The sequence below is a fragment of the Xiphophorus hellerii genome, chromosome 19 (genome assembly GCF_003331165.1).
Source record: "Xiphophorus hellerii strain 12219 chromosome 19, Xiphophorus_hellerii-4.1, whole genome shotgun sequence".
NCBI lineage: Eukaryota > Metazoa > Chordata > Actinopteri > Cyprinodontiformes > Poeciliidae > Xiphophorus > Xiphophorus hellerii.
Genome location: NC_045690.1, coordinates 27,479,816 through 27,500,182, shown reverse-complemented (window position 1 = coordinate 27,500,182; position 20,367 = coordinate 27,479,816). Strand labels below are relative to the sequence as shown.

General features: G+C 38.5%; 1 protein-coding gene across 3 annotated transcripts in view; it reads left to right on the top strand.

The window, feature by feature from the left end:
• akap6 (A kinase (PRKA) anchor protein 6) overlaps nucleotides 1–20,367 on the top strand; it is a 179,291-nt gene that overhangs the window by 125,462 nt on the left and 33,462 nt on the right. For all 3 annotated transcript variants that reach the window (XM_032548280.1, XM_032548279.1, XM_032548278.1), the window contains exons 16-17: nucleotides 10,542–10,688; nucleotides 15,967–16,227. In XM_032548280.1, the coding sequence (XP_032404171.1) occupies nucleotides 10,542–10,688; nucleotides 15,967–16,227 (408 nt within the window). The remainder of the gene's footprint in view (nucleotides 1–10,541; nucleotides 10,689–15,966; nucleotides 16,228–20,367) is intronic.

The following is a 20,367-nucleotide window of genomic DNA, read 5'->3' as shown; positions in this document are numbered from 1 at the left end:
CTGGTTGCTGAAATGAACTTGACTTAATTTTTTTCACTAACTCTTTCAAGCAGCCTGACGATAACTCAAAGAGAGAGACGGGAGGATAAGTAAAGTTTAGTATTAACCTGTGAGAGTGAGACAGAGAGAGAGACTGGAAAAGAAAGAGGTTGAGGGAAAATCTTTAATTAGAGACAGATGACTTTGCCACGCCTCAGAAGGTTGGAATTACACTCTAGGCTATGAGGCGAGGCTAATTTCACATGTAATTGTTGCCACGATCCTTGCTGTGTTAGTAATGCTCTCACCCTCCTTCTGCTAAGAGCTAAGGAAAATAAAATGCAAACGAAAGACGAAACGAGGGAAAAGAATTTGTTTGAAGATAGGAAAGAATTTTGATACTTCCAGTGAGTAAAAGGAAATGTACATAATAAAAAACACAAATATGAAGTAGTTAAATAAAGAAAACATAAAAATAAGAAAAAGGACAAACAGCTTAATAAAACTCAGTCGTGTCAGGAATAAGTAAAAAGAAGAAGAAAAAACAGCTAAATAAATGTCAGTGAACAGGAGAAAAATTTGGAAAAATAGAAAATCAAAAAACAATATTTCAATGTCTCTTTCTAAAGATTATCTTTACACAAATTTTATAGCAAAAAAGTGGTTAAAAAATAGTAATAATAGCCCAACATCACTAATCACTAATCAATCACTGTTTTTATAGAAATTGTCCAGCAATTTCTTTTTTCTTCTTCTAGCAAATGTGCTGAGAAGGTTACATTTCGTCAGAGATCATCTAGACTGATAAAAGCATGATTATTCCTTTTGTAAATGGGTCAGATGTAACATTAAGCTTATTAGAAATACAAACAGGGATTTATGTTCCACAAAAATATAATATAAACATATAAAACATGTTGTAGTCAAATTTCTGAATCAGTCAAAGAAAGGGTTTTTGTTTCTGCAATCACTAAGTTAACGCCCGCTTGTCCCTGTCATCATATTCTCCACTTGTTTATAATATATTGCAATATAGGGTTTTGTTCTCCTCAGTAATAAAGATGTTCAAACTTAGAGTCAAAATCACAACACAATGAACAAGTCAAGTTTGTTTGCATAGCACAGTTCAGCATTAAGTCAGTTCAAAGTGCTTTACTTGACAAGAACATAACAACTAATAAACAAACCAAAAAAGGAACACAAAGAAACATTCTGTGTTCTGCCACAATACAGTGGCAGAATAAAGACAAGTAATGAAAAGTCCAGACCACAGTTAATCTATTTTTCAGTCATTATTAAGCAAAGGCACTTGTAAACACGTGAGTTTTTAGCCTTGATTCAAAGGATCTCAGTGGTTCTGGGGATGCAGAGCAGAACCAGAACCAGAAGATCTGGATGGTCTGGAAGGTTGATACAACAGCAGCAGATCTTTAACTTATTGTGGCGCTAAACCGTTCAGTGATTTATGAACTAACAGAAGTATTTTAAAACTGGGGTGATGTGCTGCCTTCCTGTTTTTCCTTTGTTTATGCAGATATCAGTGAACACATCAGTTTAACAGAAGTCAGCATCTCTGTATGTAGATATTCTAGTGATTCCCTTTCCTTTCATACTGTGGGAACTATCCTTTCTGATGGTTGATGGGATCCATGTATGGGTTGCAGAGAGGGCAGAGTCTGAAACAGTAGTCTGTGTCAGGTGTGAGGAAGTCAAGGATCAGCTGCATAACTAGAGGAACCTGGATATTGGAAATGTGTTTGTGTTGGGTGAATGCAGTCCTCATGAAGTTATCTGTAGTGTAGTATGTTTTCACTTCCAGCTGTTGGATTTTCGTCTGTCAAAGTTTGTAGGAGGAACTGCAATCTTTGCACTCTGCCATGCTGTCTGGGATAATAAATAAAACTGCTACAAGATTCAGATGGAGGTAAAAATGTCTGCAAATGTTAGCAATATTTGGTAGACCCTTAGTCTCGAGATGGAGGATCTGCCTGGGTCACATAATACCCAAGGTGTTGTAAACGTTGTATATATATTGTTAATGGAATATTGACATAGTTGAGTTAGTTGTCTATTTCTGGACAGACAAGTTTGTTTTACTTTAAAAGCTTTGGACTGAGAGCCTGTCATTGTTCAGTAGTCAGTAAATGAGTGCTTAGAAATGTGCATGATCTGTTTAGCGTCACTGTCCTCTAAACTTCTACAAAATCTCTTTGCTTTATATCTCTACTATTTTGTCCTATGTGTATGTTGCTAAGTATGAACTAAGTCTTTGTGTGTGTGTGATGGCGTGCGTGTGTGGATTATATGTCCTGTGGGAGGCTGTTTCCTCTGCGTTTGTTCTGTCAGTCTTGATAAAGTCGGGGATATATCTGCTTTAGAACAAAGAGACACGACTCAGCAGCATCTCACTAGCTTCTCCCCTCCCCCGCCCCCTCTCTTCTCTCCAGCTCTGTATCTCGTCTCTCTTGAGACCCCCTCATCTTCCCAGGAACACTTTCTGAGTGAAACCTGACACTAACTCTCTCTCACACGCAGAAACAAGCTGAAATCTAACGTGGAACTAAAAGTAGTTTGACGTGGAGCACTGAGCCAAAGTCATACCAAGGTTGGCTCCAAGCCTGTTTGCAGAGATTTTGTGAGAAACAACAAGCATAGACTAAGATGATATGCAGTAATCTGATTTAAATAAATATTTCATACATTTTATTATTATTATTTTTTTATCTAATCAACTTTGTATGATTATAGTAGGAGGTGAGATTGGGGATTTCCTATGCTATTAATATTTTACATTTGCAAACAGTTTTATAAAGTAGCCACTAGTTGCTTTAGGTCGTGTTTATATTCAGTAAGCACTGCTGTCAGCCTTTTGATTATCAACACTGCTGCTCCTGGTCCGTTAGGGACAATCTCTGGCATTAGGATGCATTCATAGTTGGAATTGGTGTTCATTGTGACAATAATGTTGAATTAATCCAACAACAGCTTGGTTGGATTAATTAAAGGGGTTAAGACTTTTCTCAAAAACTCAGCTTTTATGACACAATGCTACACTTTTTTCTAGTTTTGCACTTTGGTTATAAATAAATAGTGTAAATAATTCACCTCTAGGGACAAGTCTTGTTTTTTCTGCTAAAACTATTCATTTGAGCGTGATAGAGGAGCATATGAAAGGAGAGCCTATGCAGAAAGCAAAAGTGTGAGGATTAGCTAATCTTCTGTGCTTTATTACAACATTAGCACAAGCGTTTTGTCCCATTCATCCCAAGCTTTTTTGAGAATAGGTAACCGACTGTAACAAAAGTAACAATCTCCTGCATGAGGTGTCTGTTGCACTAAATGTCCATCTCTGTTATTTTAGGGTCATTTTTTCACACATGTAGGTTTAGATTTTGTTCTCCTTTAACAAACATCTTTGTTTGGGAGTCTGTCTTGATTTAGATATCAGACATCAGTGTATCCGGACAGAAAGCCAACAGTTAGGAGTTTAAGAAGCAGGTCACTGAACACCATGTGTCACCAGAACCTTTCGGTAACATTAACAAGGTTCCCCTCATGTTTGACTATTTCTAAATAAATGCAACTTATGAAGAGAACAAAAAAAAAATGTTTTTGCATTTTTTGACTGATGCAACTCATACTGCAGAGCTATGTGTAGTCCGGAAAATACAGTAATAGAAAAAAGGCTGCGCCAGAATTATAAATCTCTCAAATAAGTTGCATTTTCCTGAGCTTTCTCTTTCAGGAACAATCAGTGCTGTTTCTTTTTTTTTCTGACAATTTTACATCTTCAGGTGAAGTCTGTTGTTTAGGTAATGTTTACTGGGTTGTTTTTCTGCCTTGGCTTTCTATTCTTTTAACTGCATGAGTCATCTGTCTGCAAAAAAAAACAGATGAGAGATGTTTTATGTGACAGCTTTAGGGATATTTTCCATTTAATCTGAAAATATATAAACTAGTAAATTAATTTATGAAGTAAGGCAGAGACTGTTTCCTTTAAGCTTTAAATAATCCCTGTTGAATACTGCTCAGTTTTTACTCTCTCCCATCTTTTTTCTTTAAATTTGTGCGTTTATCTCAACAGACTTATAGAGACCTCAAACTGTTTGTTTTGTACAAATGCCCTGAGAGCCAACCACACAACCTCCAAACACACACGTGATTCGATGCAAGGCTGTATTTACTGGCCAGTCAAATGGCTCATTCATCGAGTTTCCATGGTGACAATTCAAACATGTTGCCAGGTCTTTTGTTGTTGCCTCATTTGCAATGCCAAAGTCTCACCCACTTTTTCCTCTGACAGAAAGCTTTTCTAAACTTTCAGAAACTAACACCAACACAGAAAGTAGAGTCAAAATTTATGCAAAATGTATAATTACACTAGTTTATTCTCCTTTTATCAACAAGAGGTGAAAGTCAATGACATACAATAAAATAATGTAAGACTCTTTAGTTTTAGATACACAAATACCTTAAAAGCACAGCAAAATGAACTTCCAGCAGGTCTTTATGGAGGAGTCAACACTCATTGATGAACTGATAAATGGAAAATTCTGCATCTCTTGTGTTTGCTCAATATTCATCCATGAATGATCTAATGGACTGGTCCATTTTCAGATGAACTGCCTTCTATTATCCAAGTAGTGGTTATAACACCTGGGAACGTAGCGGCCTCTGTGGCTTGTAGCATTTTATAGACTTTATAAGATTTATATACTGTTGTTTTAGAATTTGATAGAAATTTGTAGATGGTCCAGTTTTAAAACTTATTTTAAATGGAGGTGGTTTGAATGGAGCAAACACATCATGGGCCTTTCTCTAGAGAGGCCCATCATGACCATTACAGCTGCTCTTCCCAAAATTGAAAGATGGTGAGTGTTGCACTTTCCTTGAGTTTAACTTGTTGGGATATGGTTTAACCATTTTAGTTAGCCTGGTGGAGATTTAATGCCGTAAGAATTTGCCATAAGTTGGGCACTGAAGTAAAGATCATCATAAGTTCATCATAGTGATTTAAGTAAGTGAGGTCCTCTGTACTTTTTGGTCCATATAGTAAACAGTCAAGATGACAAAGGATACTGACTCCCACCATAAAGAGTTTGAATTTCTCCAGTCAGTAGGAGAACTGACTGTGAAAATGATACATGTAATGTAGATATACAGTATAACAAACAGACAAACATGTAAAGCAGCCACATGATGGTAATACTTGTATGAAGACCACTGTTATTTATTAATTCACAGCAACATTTTTATGTCGTCGTTCATGTGGCTTTTGTAAATGCCTGTTTATTTTAAGGACAAAATTAATTACAGGATTTGATCTTGTTACTCTGACAATTGTGTGAAGAAAACATGGGCCCAATTTTAAGTTGTATTTCCCAGTAACAACCAGTATTTTTAAATGGCTATTTCTGCAATTTTTCCATCTATATTGATTATCGTCATAATTCAGTCATAAATGTTCTTTCTTGCAGCTAATCAAGAGGGAAAAAGCACCAGTCACAAGCAAAACCTTTCAAACCTTCTGAACAAAAACATTCACAGAGGTCACAAGCATAAGACACGACCACATTTATTAACAGGAATAAAATCTATTCTGAAAAAAACATTCTAGAAAAAGAAAATATATCCCTCCCTAACACTTCTGATAGTCGCTCTGCTATGCAGCCTCTAATTTCCCTCATTTGGTGGATGAATCTGTGAGAAGAGCAAGGGAAAAAAAAATCTAATGTTCAAATTACATTAGATGTTTTTCATGTATGACTGCCTTTTTGCTGACATTTCAGCTCTGTGCTCATTAATATGGAGACCAAATTAAAGTTATGATTGCTTGTTGATTTTCTTCCCTCTATACCCTCTCCTCCCCTGTTCCCATCCCTCTTTTCTTCCCTACTCCCTCTTTTTTATTCGCTTTTCTGCTTTGTAAGACATTTATCCCCTAAGTTTTTACATGCACTATAAAATATGTTTTGATAAAGTTTCTGTTCCATGCAGTTGAGAAACATAAGTGTACTGTCTTTCCCACTTCACCACGAAGTAGAGGACCGGCAGCAAGGTTCAACACCTTTCTTCCATTAACACACTGAAGACAATTCTCTTTGTCCACAGGTTTACTAATGCAGAAAGTTGTTGAACCTTGCTGCCGGTCATCTACTTCGTGGTGAAGTGGGAAAGACAGTACAGTGAAAAGACGATAACACGAAAGACGAAGGATGGAGGCAGATGGACGTGGATAATGATCAGACATCAAGCACCATGTAAACATCCACCGATTTTTTACTTCCTGTGACGTCACTTGCTATTTACAAAATCTCCTGTTGGGGGTGCTAAAACTACACTTACAACAACACTAATACCACTCTAACAGCACAATAAGAATCAGCGCATATATTTCTTAGAATAACTAATTTAATAGCAAACATCCCGATCATCCTGGGGATTCAACGAATGGGCTACACATCACCTGACCTACAACTGTTGCAAATTTCACATCCATCCATCCGTCCGTCCGTCCATCTTCTTACACACTTGTCGCTAGTGGGGGCAGGAGGGGTGTTAGTGCCTATCTACAGCGAACAAGGCGGGGTCACCCTGGACAGGTCGCCAGTCCATCGCAGATTTCACAAACAGCTAAAGCTAATTAGCAAAAAAAAAAAAAGGAAAGTCAATCTAAGGAACCTACAGTGATCGACAGGTGAGAAAAGTCCCTCCCTTTTAGCAGAACCACAGTCACAACGACAATCTGCCACAGCTGTATTGGAAAGGCAGAAAACCCATTCAGTTATGACTTCTTTGGGAAGGAAAAAACAAAGTACGGTTTTGGTAGTTGTTGCTTGGGCAGTGGCTTCTTCCAGAATAAAGACGCAGCTAAACACAGAACTAACACGAGAACAAAATATACTGTAGAATTATCTATAGCAAGTGTACCCAAACTATTTGTACCACAAGCCATCTTCAGCAAGTTGAAACTATTCAGGGAGGCTACTTATTGATTAAAAAAATGCAAAAATATGATATTTTTTTTCTTTTTATCTCCACACCAATAAATTAGACATGTAATTGTAGATCCAAAATATAGTCTCAAACATATATTCTAAGAAAAGAAAGCTGGACAGTTTCCTAATATTTTGGATAAAATGTTTTCTATTTTGTTTAATTAGATATTTTTTTCTTTCTCTGTCATATTCAAAACAGACAATCTTCTTTGAAACATTTGCTGTATTTAGAGAAGGTTAATGAATGGCTGTGCCTATGTCTGTTTTTTGGTAACGCAAAAAAACATGACTTATATTTCTGACTTTTCTTGATACTATTGATAAAATGAAATATGAAAAAAATTGTATCTTTTGAAAACATTTTTGTACTTTTTGATTGGGTTACTCTTCATATTTTTGGGATTTCTGCTCTTTTTCATGTTGCAGTATAAATTGCCAATTTTTTGATGACCGTAGTCAATTTTCTTCCTTTTGTTGAAAGCGTGATAGTCTCCTTTCATGACATACCGTTTCTAGTGTCATGACAACCTGAGATGCTAACATGGCTAAGTGCTCTGGTTTCTTAGTTGAAGTTCAAGTTGTTAGCTTGTTTCTCTTTTTTCATACAGCAAACGTTTACATTCTTAAGCTCCGTTATTGCTCAGCTTGGAGGCCTTTCGTACCTTTGTTGTGTGCAAGCAAATTTTCCGGGTGGGTTTTTCTGTGATGTTTGGCCTGAGCCTTCATGTTTCTTTTAGTGTTGACAAGTTTTCACATTTATTTGTTACATTTCTTCCTCTCCTCCTTTCTCTCTTCCTCAATCTGCTTTTTTGTCTTCCTCTTCCTCCTTTGCGTTTTTTGGTCTCCAGGCCAGTGCTTCTCAGTCCATCCTTGCATGAAGACTGACTGGGGGCATGAATACATCACAACTAGCCATCCATTCATCCCCACCCACCCACCTCCTTCCACTCTCCTATTTTACCAAGATCCCTCTCTCAGCACTTATCTCAAACTTTGAATCTCATGCATTTTAATCAACACGTCTATCTTACGCGCTCCCCCTCTCCCTCTTTGACTTTGCATCAGTGGCGTCTTTCACACAAACAACAACAAAACAGCAACGCTCTTCTTCTTCTTCCCCACCAGCTCCATGTCCCCTTTTTAAATCAATATTTGCCATCAGCAGATAAATTGTATAATTTCCTCACTGTTAGAGGAATGTGACGCTGACATATTTACTTTCCACTTGTTTTCTTTTTTTGCCATTGATTCCTTGTTTTTGTGGCGTGGCTATTAGCTATCTGAAGGGGATGGATGGCCATGAAGTGAAGAGCAATAGCATCTCCATCAGAATAGTTGACATTGAAAAATGGCCACCACCTTTTTGATGACAGCGCAGCAAAAACACACTCGTACACACCCCCCGATACACACACACACACATGCAGGCAGAGCAGAGACATTTAAATATTCAAACAGGCACAGGCGTTAATGATAAAGGACAAGGGAAAAGTAGAATCAAGTAGCTATTGATGCAGAAAATGAAAAGAGGGGAAAGAAAAAAGAGAGGCAGAAAATTAAGTAAAAAAAGATGGAGCTATTGCAGGATTTACGAGAGGGGGCTGATGGAAACACATGGAAAATGCTGATGAATTAGGCAAACACAAGTGAACAGGACAGACAGTTTTACAGTAAAGTTACTAAAGATAGAACATTTACTTTTGTGGGTTAAACAAGAATAATAAGAAAAATGTGATGTGAAAACATAAAATTTCAAGTTAGGAAAAATATGTCATTGCTTTAAACAAAATAGCAAAGAAATACAGAAAAATATAAGAAAATTGAAGAAAGATACCCAGAATGTCTAGTCTAATATAGCACACTGCAAATATGAAGCAAACAATGGAAACAGAAAACCAGATTTTCAAGAAAATTGATCTATAACAAATATATGCAGCTGAAGCCAGATACTTACATACACTGTGTGAAAAAGAAAACTTTTTTCTCACTGACATTAGAATCAGACAAGAGTACAAAAAAACCCCTTTAAAATAACATTTTAAAAAATAACAAATCCTACCAGTGTGGTTGATAGATTAACACTGCTACCTTTGTGAAAATGTGTTGTGTTTATGTATTTTGTTTTTACCCTGCATCTTGGTGGGTCTGTTAATAGAAGGGGTAGTGGACTATAAAAGGCTGCTGCTGAGACCCGAGGCCGCTGTGGAGCAGAGTAAACCAACATCAGTGTTGGTGAATAAACACCCAGTGGGTCTGCACCTTTCCTCTGCCTCAAGTCTCATACTTGATCCAGTCGTTGAGGGACATTCTAACAGGCAGAGCTTTAGTGATGTCATTAATTTACCACACTTTGATCCAAAATGGCCGACTTCCTGTTGAGTTTGCACCATGGCTCCAAGAAAATGTTACATTGGTCCTACAAGTTACACATGCACCGAATTACATGGGGTTGATTTTATAAATATTTCCAGGGGGCGCTGTGGAGGAATTAGGCCAGGTTGGCCAAATGTTGGAGTGCATTCCATTTGGAGTGTGAAGTAGAATCGATCACAGTAGTTTGGTGCAGCTTGGCTGAACTATGTGGACTTTAGAGCCCAATGTTTGGCATCAGTGTGACATCTGTCTTCATCACACCCACATCCTCCACTAAAACTGCTCAGTGTTGGAAACCAAGTTACACCAATACCTCTTCCATGTTGATTATATCACGAGGGTCAGTTCAAAGTAAAACTTTACAATTCCTGTTCTAAGGGGCTGTGGCTTCAGTGATGTCATGATTTTGATCATTGAATATTGTCATATTGCCTCTATGGACTTCTACATCTCTAACCTGACTGTGGTTGAGTTGAGCAGAAAGGGAGGAAATCTGAAACACGTCTAAAAACAAGATGACCAGAAAAGGAAACTTTCTCTGGTTATCTTACTAACAGGATGTATATAGAATGGTGGCAGTTTATGAATTCATAAACTGTCATGATTTTAGATGCTAGTCATAAATTGCAATTCTGTTTGATTTTAAACGGGCTCTTATGTAAAAATGCTATAAGTTGTCAATTACAAAGGAAGGAAAAGGCAACAGTGTAACTGCTTCTCTAAGCTTACTGGAAGAGGGATTTCAGAGACTGAAAGTTTTCTATTTTCTTCCATCTGACTTGGTACAAAAGCACAAACCAGAATAAATGGAAGTGAACTATTCGACATGACTTTGTGATGCAAAGCCATGTCTATTCAAGAAAAGAAACAGCTCCATAAACACTCAGCATTTTGCCATCAAATAATGTTTTTACATCTAGATGACTGCAGCAGTTTTTACCATAATGTGGTCTATGCATGTAAAGTGAAATCTGCTGCTAGTCCCTTGAACATGTCACCGTAAAATCATCAAATGACAATAAAACAAAACAGTGAATAATAAAAAATAAATGTGTACAAAATATATACCTTTTTTAATAAACCCAGTGAGGCTGCTAATATCCAGAATTGAATGTGAAAGACATTAATAGCAAAAGCAACATGTAATGTTTCTCTGTGTGCTCTGTGTTTTGCATGTTTTTTCCTCTCCAGAGCAGCCTGGCTGAGCTGCTGATGATGGAGAGCCGGAAGACGAGTCTGCTCAGGCAAGCTGCCAGTCTGAAGAGGATTGGGACTGAACTACCGAGCAACTTACACATCAAAATACACAACCTCACACACACATGGCAGCAACTAGAGGTAATACCCACAAAAGGACAAACACATTGATATTAGTGGGAAGATATAAAATATCTAATAACGTTGTACAGTGGTGAGCTTACCAGGCTATAATGGAGAAAGCATGTTTCTGTTTTCCAGCGCTCCAGTTGGTCCAACAGAAAATCAGCTGCTGGTTTTCCTGAACAGAGCGTTGCACATTCTTTGCTGCCATGCTTATTTGTTGTTTCTTTGTTCAGCTGACCGGCCTCCTTATCCAGCTGTTCACTGGCCTGTGAGTGATGTCAGCTAAAGTATTTTAGCTGACGGTGTATTTTATATCTGTGACAGGGAATGCTTCAACAGGACGTTAAAATGCAACATAAGTTATGCTTGCCACACAAACAGGGAGAAACAGTGGAGTATGAAACACCATATGTGTGTGTGTGTCTGTGTGTGTGTGTGTGTTTGCATGTGTGTCATTACTTTTCATGCATAGTCAAACACAAAGATAATTGTCTCATGCACACATTCAAAGTTTTTGGGAGTGTGTGTGTGTACATTAACATATGTATCAAATTCTCTGAGACCGATTTCATTTTAGAAATTAAACAGCAGCAGCAGCAGACGAGTCTCCCTCTCTCTGTCTCATCCTTTCCTTTCTGCTGTGTGTGTTTCCGCAACAATAACCAGGCGGTGATTAAACTTCTATTACTGTTGAGGAAACAGTTGGACTCATTCAGACTCCGATATATTTGTCAATTTGTCACCAACATGCAAAAAGACCCTGGTTGGTGATACAAAAATGTTAATTATTTTTTCTCTAACTTTGAGAGATATAGGACTTTTTGTATTTCATTTACGGTGCATTTATTTAACAGCAATTTAAAATAATAACCAGAATAAAAAGGAAACTTGAATTTAGTGATTTTTAAAACAGAGCTTTTTGTTTTTTGTGCAGATGGAGTCTTGAGTTCATTTAACATTTGAGAACACAAAGCTAGAACGCATCGTACCATAGAGAGACAAAATATTTCTAGTTGATCCAATATTTATTTTAAGTCCTGAAATGTGATCTGTGATTCCACATGGACAAAACCTCACCTGAGGGCTAAACCTTTTGTCAAGCCCAACAATGGAGCTCACGTTTACAATCATCACAAAACATATGTAACTTAGCATTACAGAAAGGTACACTGAGGTTTGGATTCAAGATCATGTCTTGCAGGGAGATGTTCTCTTCTGTTTTACCTGTAATCTGTTGATTTTAAAGGAGCAGTATTATGTAAAATTAACTACTTTGAGCTTTAACTTGTGTTAAAATGTTATTCTCTCATCAACAAAATACCTGGAGTGTTGCCTTGATTCATGCTTGAGAAATCATTGAAATCCCATGACAACCATTCAGGGAGTGGTGTAACTGAGTGCTGCCTTTTTGACGAAGCTTCCCCTTGAAGCTGCAGTTTACAAGCCGAGTTTTCACAAAACAGACCACCTATCCCCCATGACACCGCCACTTAGCTCCTCCATACTAGCAGCAGCAGCAATTAGCAAACAACTGGTGGAACTGTGAGTTAGCTGAGCTCATCATACAAATGACTTCTCAGTGAAACATTGTTAAAGGCTTGAAAAACAACTGTTATCATGACTTGCTGAAGGAGTGTTGGAAAGAGCAGGAACTTCTTAAAGAAACAAGAGGCCCAATTCCAAAGCATTACATTGCAGAGTAAAATTTCTTTTAAAGTGGACATGTCATGCTTTTAAATCTTGCCTTTTCACATGTAAATCACTCACGTTATGGTCTATATAAAGTAGAACCGCAATGCTTTGGTGTGAATTCCTGGTTATTGCAGCTCCAGAGACCCTCCTTTACCTCTGCTCTGAGGTTCTTTTTAGAGCAACTCGTTTTGCTGCTGTCTTTTTAAATGTGAGACATTTCACGCCTCATCCCCTTCCAGGTGGCAAAACGTTCCACTCCAGCCCAGTCGGCCATTTTTGTTGTTTAATAGAAGTGATACGATTATCTACCGAAAGATAAACGTTTTATTCCCAAGTTTATTAAAGATGTCAGCAGCAGAAGACTTGTCCATCCAACCTTCCGTGTTGGAGCCAGAGTCTGACCAAGAGGAGGAGAATGAAAATGACGAGCCAGAAGAACCACACATTCTAAAGCAAGATTGTCAAACCCCAGTCCTCAAGGACAGTTTTTAGATGTGCTACAGGTACAAAGCACTGGAATGAAATGGCTTAATCACCTCCTTCATGGGTAGATCAGTTCTCCAGAGCCTTGATAATGACATAATTATTCTATTCAGGTGTGGTGCAGCAGAGGCACATCTAAAAGTTGTAGGGCAGTGGCCCTCCAGGACTGGAGTTTTACACCTGTATTCTAAAGAATGCATCACCATGGTGTTATTACTGTATTTACACCCTCACCATCCATACCAACTACCTACAATATGGAGCATATTGTCCATATATGTCAGCTACCTATTAAAATATTAATGCTACCACAATATGAATAAAGTAAACAAAGCCTCGACATAATTAAGGAGTTAGCTAACAGTGCGTCAAGAACGTCACTGAATGTATTTGTATCATGTATCATCCCCAGAAACGATGAAAGCAAAACCAGATAATTATGTCCAAAACATGCAGTAACAGTTACAGTATATCCTCAAAAGCTATCACACGAGGGGGAAGGTGTGATGATTGACAGCGCTAAGACCCTCATTCTAGCTCTGATTGGCTGTTTCTGACCAATCAGTGGATTTCTGCAGATGGCAATATTATCACAGGGAGAAGGCAGGGGAGCTCGATGTTTTTCATATTGTCATGCTATAACATGTTGACAGTTTTGAAATATATGTAAAGAACATATTTTTATAAAAGTTATACTGCAGCTTTAACTTTTGTTGGATGGTGCTTCTCCTATTGTCTCTTGCTTTTATTTTTTGATTATCTTGTATCATACAGTACCATATGAGTGTTGACAAGTTTTCATCCTGTTTCCCTTTGAATCCCATCTTACACCAATGAATCTTCTATGAACACTTTTCTGGCTTTTTCTTTACTTTTTCTAGTAGTTTTCCTTGATTCATTTTTACTTTTTGATTGTCACTTTATTGTCTTTTAATCAGTATTCCAGAGATGTGAAGATCTTTTGCTTATTTAGTCTTTTTTGCTGACATGCTCTTGTTTGGTCACTTTCTTGCTATCATCTCAACATGATGTCCCAGTTGCACATTAACTGGCCTATCAATGCTTGTGCTGGCATCTGCTGCATTGATGCAAATTGGGAATTAACTGGAATTGATGTCCTGTGTCTCTCCTCTGAACTATTGTGGCCTTATGAAGAATTTATGAGCAAGTGTCAGATTGAATGTGCAGATGCAGACGCAGCTAAAATATTGAGGAAAATTAAGCAGTTGTGATTTAGTTTTCATTTTTTCTCTTGTTAATTTTGGCACACACAGTTCTTATGCATGCGTGGGCTTTTTTCTTTGTTCAACTCATTGAACAGTTTGATACGAACTTTGATACAATATTTTTCTTATAATGTGCAGGCAAAGGACAAGATGCATGGCTCTTAAAATGTTTTAGAAAAAGCGTTGCCATCCATGTATACTGAACTTCCCAGAGTCAATACTTATATGTTTTGATTCAAATTCTGCTGTAAATTCTTAGCCCTATATCTCTACCAGCTTTGCATATGTAAAGTCTAATTTATTTTGCTTAACATTTGGTGCTCAGTGGATATGTCTTTGAAAATCACTGTTCAAGGCTTTTTACAAATTCTCATTTAGTGTGAGGTGATTGCATTTCATCTTTGTTGCATTTTTGCAAGGATTCCCCTTTAGTTAACCCAATCCATCTATCCAACAAGTTTGAGAAGCTTTCATATGTCTCCATAGGGATGGTGTCTTTTTAGTTAGTATTGTGTCAAAATAACATTTTGTATTTTGTGTGAACTTCATATCTCTGTTGTAAGTGAAGCTGAAATAAACTCCAAAGTAATTAAAATATTTGGTAGGACTTTAAAGTAAATGAATGTGATGAGAAGTAACCAAATATGAGGGCTTTAAACAAGCAATACATTATCACACACACATTTTAGTGTTAACATTCAAGTTCCTACCACATGATTGGTGTAAAGCAAATTTACTTCACCTAATACATGTTCAGTTCACAAAATTTTATCCCAGACTTTACAGATTCAAGTTACACATTTTTGAGAGAATTAGCCATATTCACCCTCTGTTATCTTCAGATCATCATAACAATATAACAAAGGATCTCATTTGACTCCAATGATAGCAAATCTCCTGAAACCTTGTTGTTTTGTCCTCTAAAACATAAAGAGGACTATAGTTTATAATATTTCATATGAGATAAAGGTTGGGGTTAGGGTTAGGTAATAACAAGTGCTAGTGGCCGAGCAGCTTTCAAGTTTCAAGGTAGGACAATCAGTGATAGTGCCCTTTTGACATCAGAGTCAAAAGGCCACCAATCAGTAGGAACCTTTACTTCTTGCAAACCTTCATCATGTGAAATAAAATTCACATGATGACCTATTCAGGTCCATCTCTGTCTTACTTCAGGAATAACTTTCTTTGCACATTTGTACCTGGTCAACCTGCACCGTCATTTATCCAGACCTGGCACCTGCTGCGTTGCCAGGTCTCTTCCTCTAGGACACAGGTGTTAAACTCCAGTCCTCAAGGACCGGTGTCCTGCAGCTTTTAGATGTGCCACAGGTACAAAACACTGGATTGAAATGGCTTAATTACCTCCTCCTTGTGTAGATAAGTTCTCCAGAGCCTGGCTAACGACCTAATTATTCTAACCTGTTTCTTTATTTGAAATTATTTTGGATATAGACCAGATCCAACTAATATTGTTTCACTATAAGGAGAAAAGGATCACAATTTAATTTCATCATTACTATAAAAAAAATAAATAATAATAATAATAGTGAAGTGTATCCCAAAATGACTGCTGTTTTTAAAGTGAGGACTGTATATTTGATCAGTATTTGAGGTACAGTACAGCATCATTAAAAACACAGAGAATATAATAAAAGAATGATAATATAGATTTAGTCATTTTGTTTACCAAGATTTTTACTAATCTAAACAGAAATATTCCGAGTATAACTTCCTCTTTAACTGCAACGCTGGTATTAACTGTATTATCTATAATGTGCTGATTAGTCTGTCGTTCAGCCATATGTTTAACCAGAAACATATTATTTTATTGATGTATACATTTAAGTCTTCTTAATGATCCATCCTTTTTTTTCTCTTCCATTATTTTTCAGAAAATTCTCTCAGAGCATTCAGTACCATGTTCTTCTGAGCAAAAGCTGTCATCAAATGCGAATACTCTGCTGGTCGCTGGTCAGGATGTGGCTGCTAAAAGTCCTCGCTCAGCTTTGTCCCCAATGACTAATTCACTGCTGGAGCAGCTGGAGGCTCGAATCAAGGAGCTTAAGGCATGGCTTCGAGACACAGAGCTGCTCATCTTCAACTCCTGCCTCAGACAGGAGACTTGTGCCTCCGAGCAGCTTTCCAGTTTCAAGGTAGGACTAACAGTGATAATGGGAATTTTATTCTGATACCAGCCATATGTCTCAATTTAACCCCAAATCAAAAGAACACATGGACGAGTGAGTTTGGTGTTGAAGAATGGGATTAGTAGAAGATCATCAGCATAAATTAGCAGAGTGGTGAGCCAGGCTTTCTCACTCAACATCAGTGTCTGACCTCACACATGCATTTCTGGAAGAACGGTAAAAAGAAAAATCCCATAATCTCAGCCTTGAACCTTGTGGAGAACAACCTCAGAGTGGTTCTGCTGCAAAAGTAGGCTCATGTATTAATCCTGATGGATTAAGAAGGGAATGTCACTCAAGTTCATAGTTGTGTGTGGCAGTAGAAGAAAGAATATTTTTGGCTACATGGAGCATATGTTTGACTAGATCATCTAGTTTATTTTTGTTTTAAGAGGCACTTAACTTTTACATGTTAAGCTTTCCATTGACAGAAGTGATTGCAATATTACATCTTGTAACAAAGACAAAAAACAACTTATTGTGTGCTTGCATGTCTATGTGCTGCTGCTATGTTTAGTAATGCATCATCTTAATGAGGCCAACCAAAAGCATGGCTGTTTTGAAGCCATGGATGTATAGAGGAAACAGCAGTTAGCCTTAAAAGCAACGGGACGTTAACAGGATATTAATCAGCCCACATCACACAGCAAAAAGCTAGCTGCGCTAATTAGCCTAGCCCCGCAGTGTGACTGACAACCATGAACACACATATACACACGCGCTCGCACAACGTGCACCCGCTGAACTAGAAAAGCAAATACACAAAGCTAAATGAATGCATGTATTTCTATGTGCCCTCACATGCTGAGAACTCAATGTACACTTTCAATCCACTCTGAGACAATGAACAGAAATATGCTAATGAATGACATCCAACTTATACTGACTCAAAAGATAAATATGCAAAATTAGGAGGATGACTTTAATAACACAGATATAATCACATCTTCACTGCAGACACAAACCTGTTGATGAATTCAGTTGCTTCAAGTGACATCCAATACAGCACAATGCAAACGCTTTGAGAGAGGAAACTTTTTGCCATGCTATTTTAGTTTTCAAAAATGTATATGATTGATTCTCCATCCAATGATGGTCACAAATGTTCTCAGAAAACAAAAATATATTTTGTCGGTTTTACTTCTCCATCTTGTGTAACCAAATATAATGCATTTATCCTAAGCATTTTAAAGATAACATTTTCACATGATTTAGGTGACAAAACCTTTTGTTTTTAGTGTTCAAGTTTTTACATGACAATATCATAAGCTTCAGAATTTAATGTGTGATGTTAGATATGCGTTGTGAAGACAGTCCATGACATTACTTACAAGTGCTGAGAATTAGGGATGCTCCGATCAGGTTTATTGCTGCCGATTCCGATACCGATCATGAGGCCGATCTCTGCCGATCACCTGGACTGGCTGTTAATTTTTCGCGTTAGGCATAAATGATACTATGTGATCTTCCAAAATGGAAAAATGATCTGGTAATAAATTCACCTAATTTAGACATAAAACACGCAAAATACTTGCAGGCACAATACAGCAGCTGTTCAGTCAAAAGGACAACTGAAAAACCTGCAATCAGTAAAATAATAGATAGAGCAAACCAGTTCAACCAGTTTTTCAACAGGTTTAGCTCACCTCCTGCTACTCCCCTACCACCACCATCCCCCCACACATCCACACTGCCCCAAGTTGTTCAAACCACCTACCGGCATTCTCCTGCACACCACCTCTCCTTCAGCCCCCCATCCCCTCCTCCTCCCCCATCTCCACTGCAGACAACAACACCTACCCCCAGCTAACGGTGACTACAGGCCAGGTTAAGAGACAGTTGGAGCGATTACACCAGGGGAAGGCTGCAGGACCTGATGGCATTACACCACGGATCCTGAAGACCTGCTCCGGCCAGCTGTGCCCTGTACTGGCACACATGTACAACCTGAGCTTGAGGCTGGAGAGAGTCCCGCTGCGGTGGAAGACATCACATGTGGTTCCTGTTCCCAAGAAGCCAAGGCCATCCGACCCAGAGGACTACAGACCAGTTGCTCTCACATCTCATGTGATGAAGGTCATGGAGAGACTGGTCCTGGCCCAGCTGAGGCCTAGGGTGAGGACGTTTCTGCAATTTGCCTACCAGCCCCACTTAGGAGTGGATGATGCCGTCATCTTCCTGCTGCAACGAGCACTTTCGCACCTGGATGGTGGAGGAGACACTGTGAGAATCACATTCTTTGATTCTCCAGTGCCTTCAACACCATCCAGCCTCTGCTACTGGGTGAGAAGCTGCGGAGGATGGGTGTCAACGACTCAGTGATCTCCTGGGTTACTGACTACTTGACAGGCAGGCCACAGTTTGTCCGTCTGGGCAGTGTCCTGTCTGATGTGGTGGTCAGTGACGTAGGAGCTCCACAGGGAACTGTGCTTTCTCCCTTTCTCTTCAACTTGTACACCACTGATTTCCAGTACAACTCTGAGTCATGTCACCTACAGAAGTTTTCTGATGACTCAGTGGTTGTCGGGTGTATAGGGGATGGAGGAGAGGGGGAGTACAGGACACTGGTGGACAGCTTTATGGAGTGGTCTGAGCAGAATCACCTGAGGCTCAACATTAGTAAGACCAGAGAGATGGTGATTGACTTCAGAAGGAAGAAGACATCTTCACGGCCACTGAAGATGAAAGAGGAAGTGGTGGAGGAGGTGGAGGATTACAAATACCTGGGAGTTGTAATCGGCAACAGACTGGACTGGGCATCTAACACTGACGCTGTGTGCAAGAAGGCGATGAGCAGACTCTATTTTTTAAAGAAGCTGAGATCCTTCAATGTGTGCAGCAAGATGTTGGAGACCTTTTATCACAGTGTTGTTGCCGGTGCCATCTTCTTTGCTGCTGTGTGTTGGGGAAGCAGCATCAGAGCCAGCGACTCTAATTGACTGGACAAAATCATCAGGAAAGCTGTTTCTGTACTGGGACTAAGGCTGGAGTCCCTGGAAACTGTGGTGGAGAGGAGGACACTGAAGAAGGTTCTGTCTATTATGGACAATAAACAGCACCCTCTCCACCACATAGTGAACAGACAGCGGAGCACCTTCTCACATAGACTGCTCCAGCTCCGCTGTCGTAGGGACAGATACAGGAAATCCTTCCTGCCACATGTCATCTCACTGTACAATAAAAGCTAAATCATTGTTCTGCACTAATCAGTCCGATTTTGCACAACTGCACTGTGGCACACTTGCTGTACATATATTTACATATACATATCTGCATTTTTTGAATCTTTGCAAGGACTGCTCTTAAGTTGCCTTTTATATTAACAGCATTCATATTTTTACAATTTATAGCATTTTATATTTTATTTTTTATTTTTATTTTATCTACAACTACTACTCAGTGGTAGTTGTTATTGTGTCTTGTCTCTATACTGTAACTGCGAAGTAATTTCCCTGCTGGGATGAATAAAGTACTTCTATTCTATTCTATTCTATTCTAATACTTAATAGTAAGGCTCTCAACAGCCTAATTTATACATAAATCAAATAAATCTCATAACACTTCTTTTTTACTATAAAAGGAAAAATTCACTCAATGTTAAACACAGGTTGCATCAAAATAAACAGTCCTGAGTTACTAAATCAAAATTTCCTGAGAACATGGCTGTTTTGTTCTGGTTCTGATTGGTTGGTTCTGACAGAGCTGAGAAATTCTGCAGAACACAGGAGGAGGCAGAAGAGATTGATTATTTGTTCAGAGATTATCCATTTCATGTTAGGACATAGCGAAAGTTTTAATACATATGCAAATAAGACGTTCGGTGTGAGAGTTCACTGCAGGGTGGAGTAGAAGTGGTGCTCCGTCTATGAAATATTGCTACCAGTAGCGCGTAGAGGCGGTCCAACAACGACAGCAGAACCAGCGTCTTGCACCGCTAGCTCGTTGATTTAAATTATTTTTCAGGTTATTTGTTTAGCTTTCTGACCGTCACGCTAATCCAGGTGAGGGTTGGTAGTGTGCGCTGCTTTACCTGCTGTCTGTTCGCTTTTTTCCTGCATTGAGCCTCGATATAGCCAAACTCTGTCAAGTGCTTGTTTTTTAAATGTC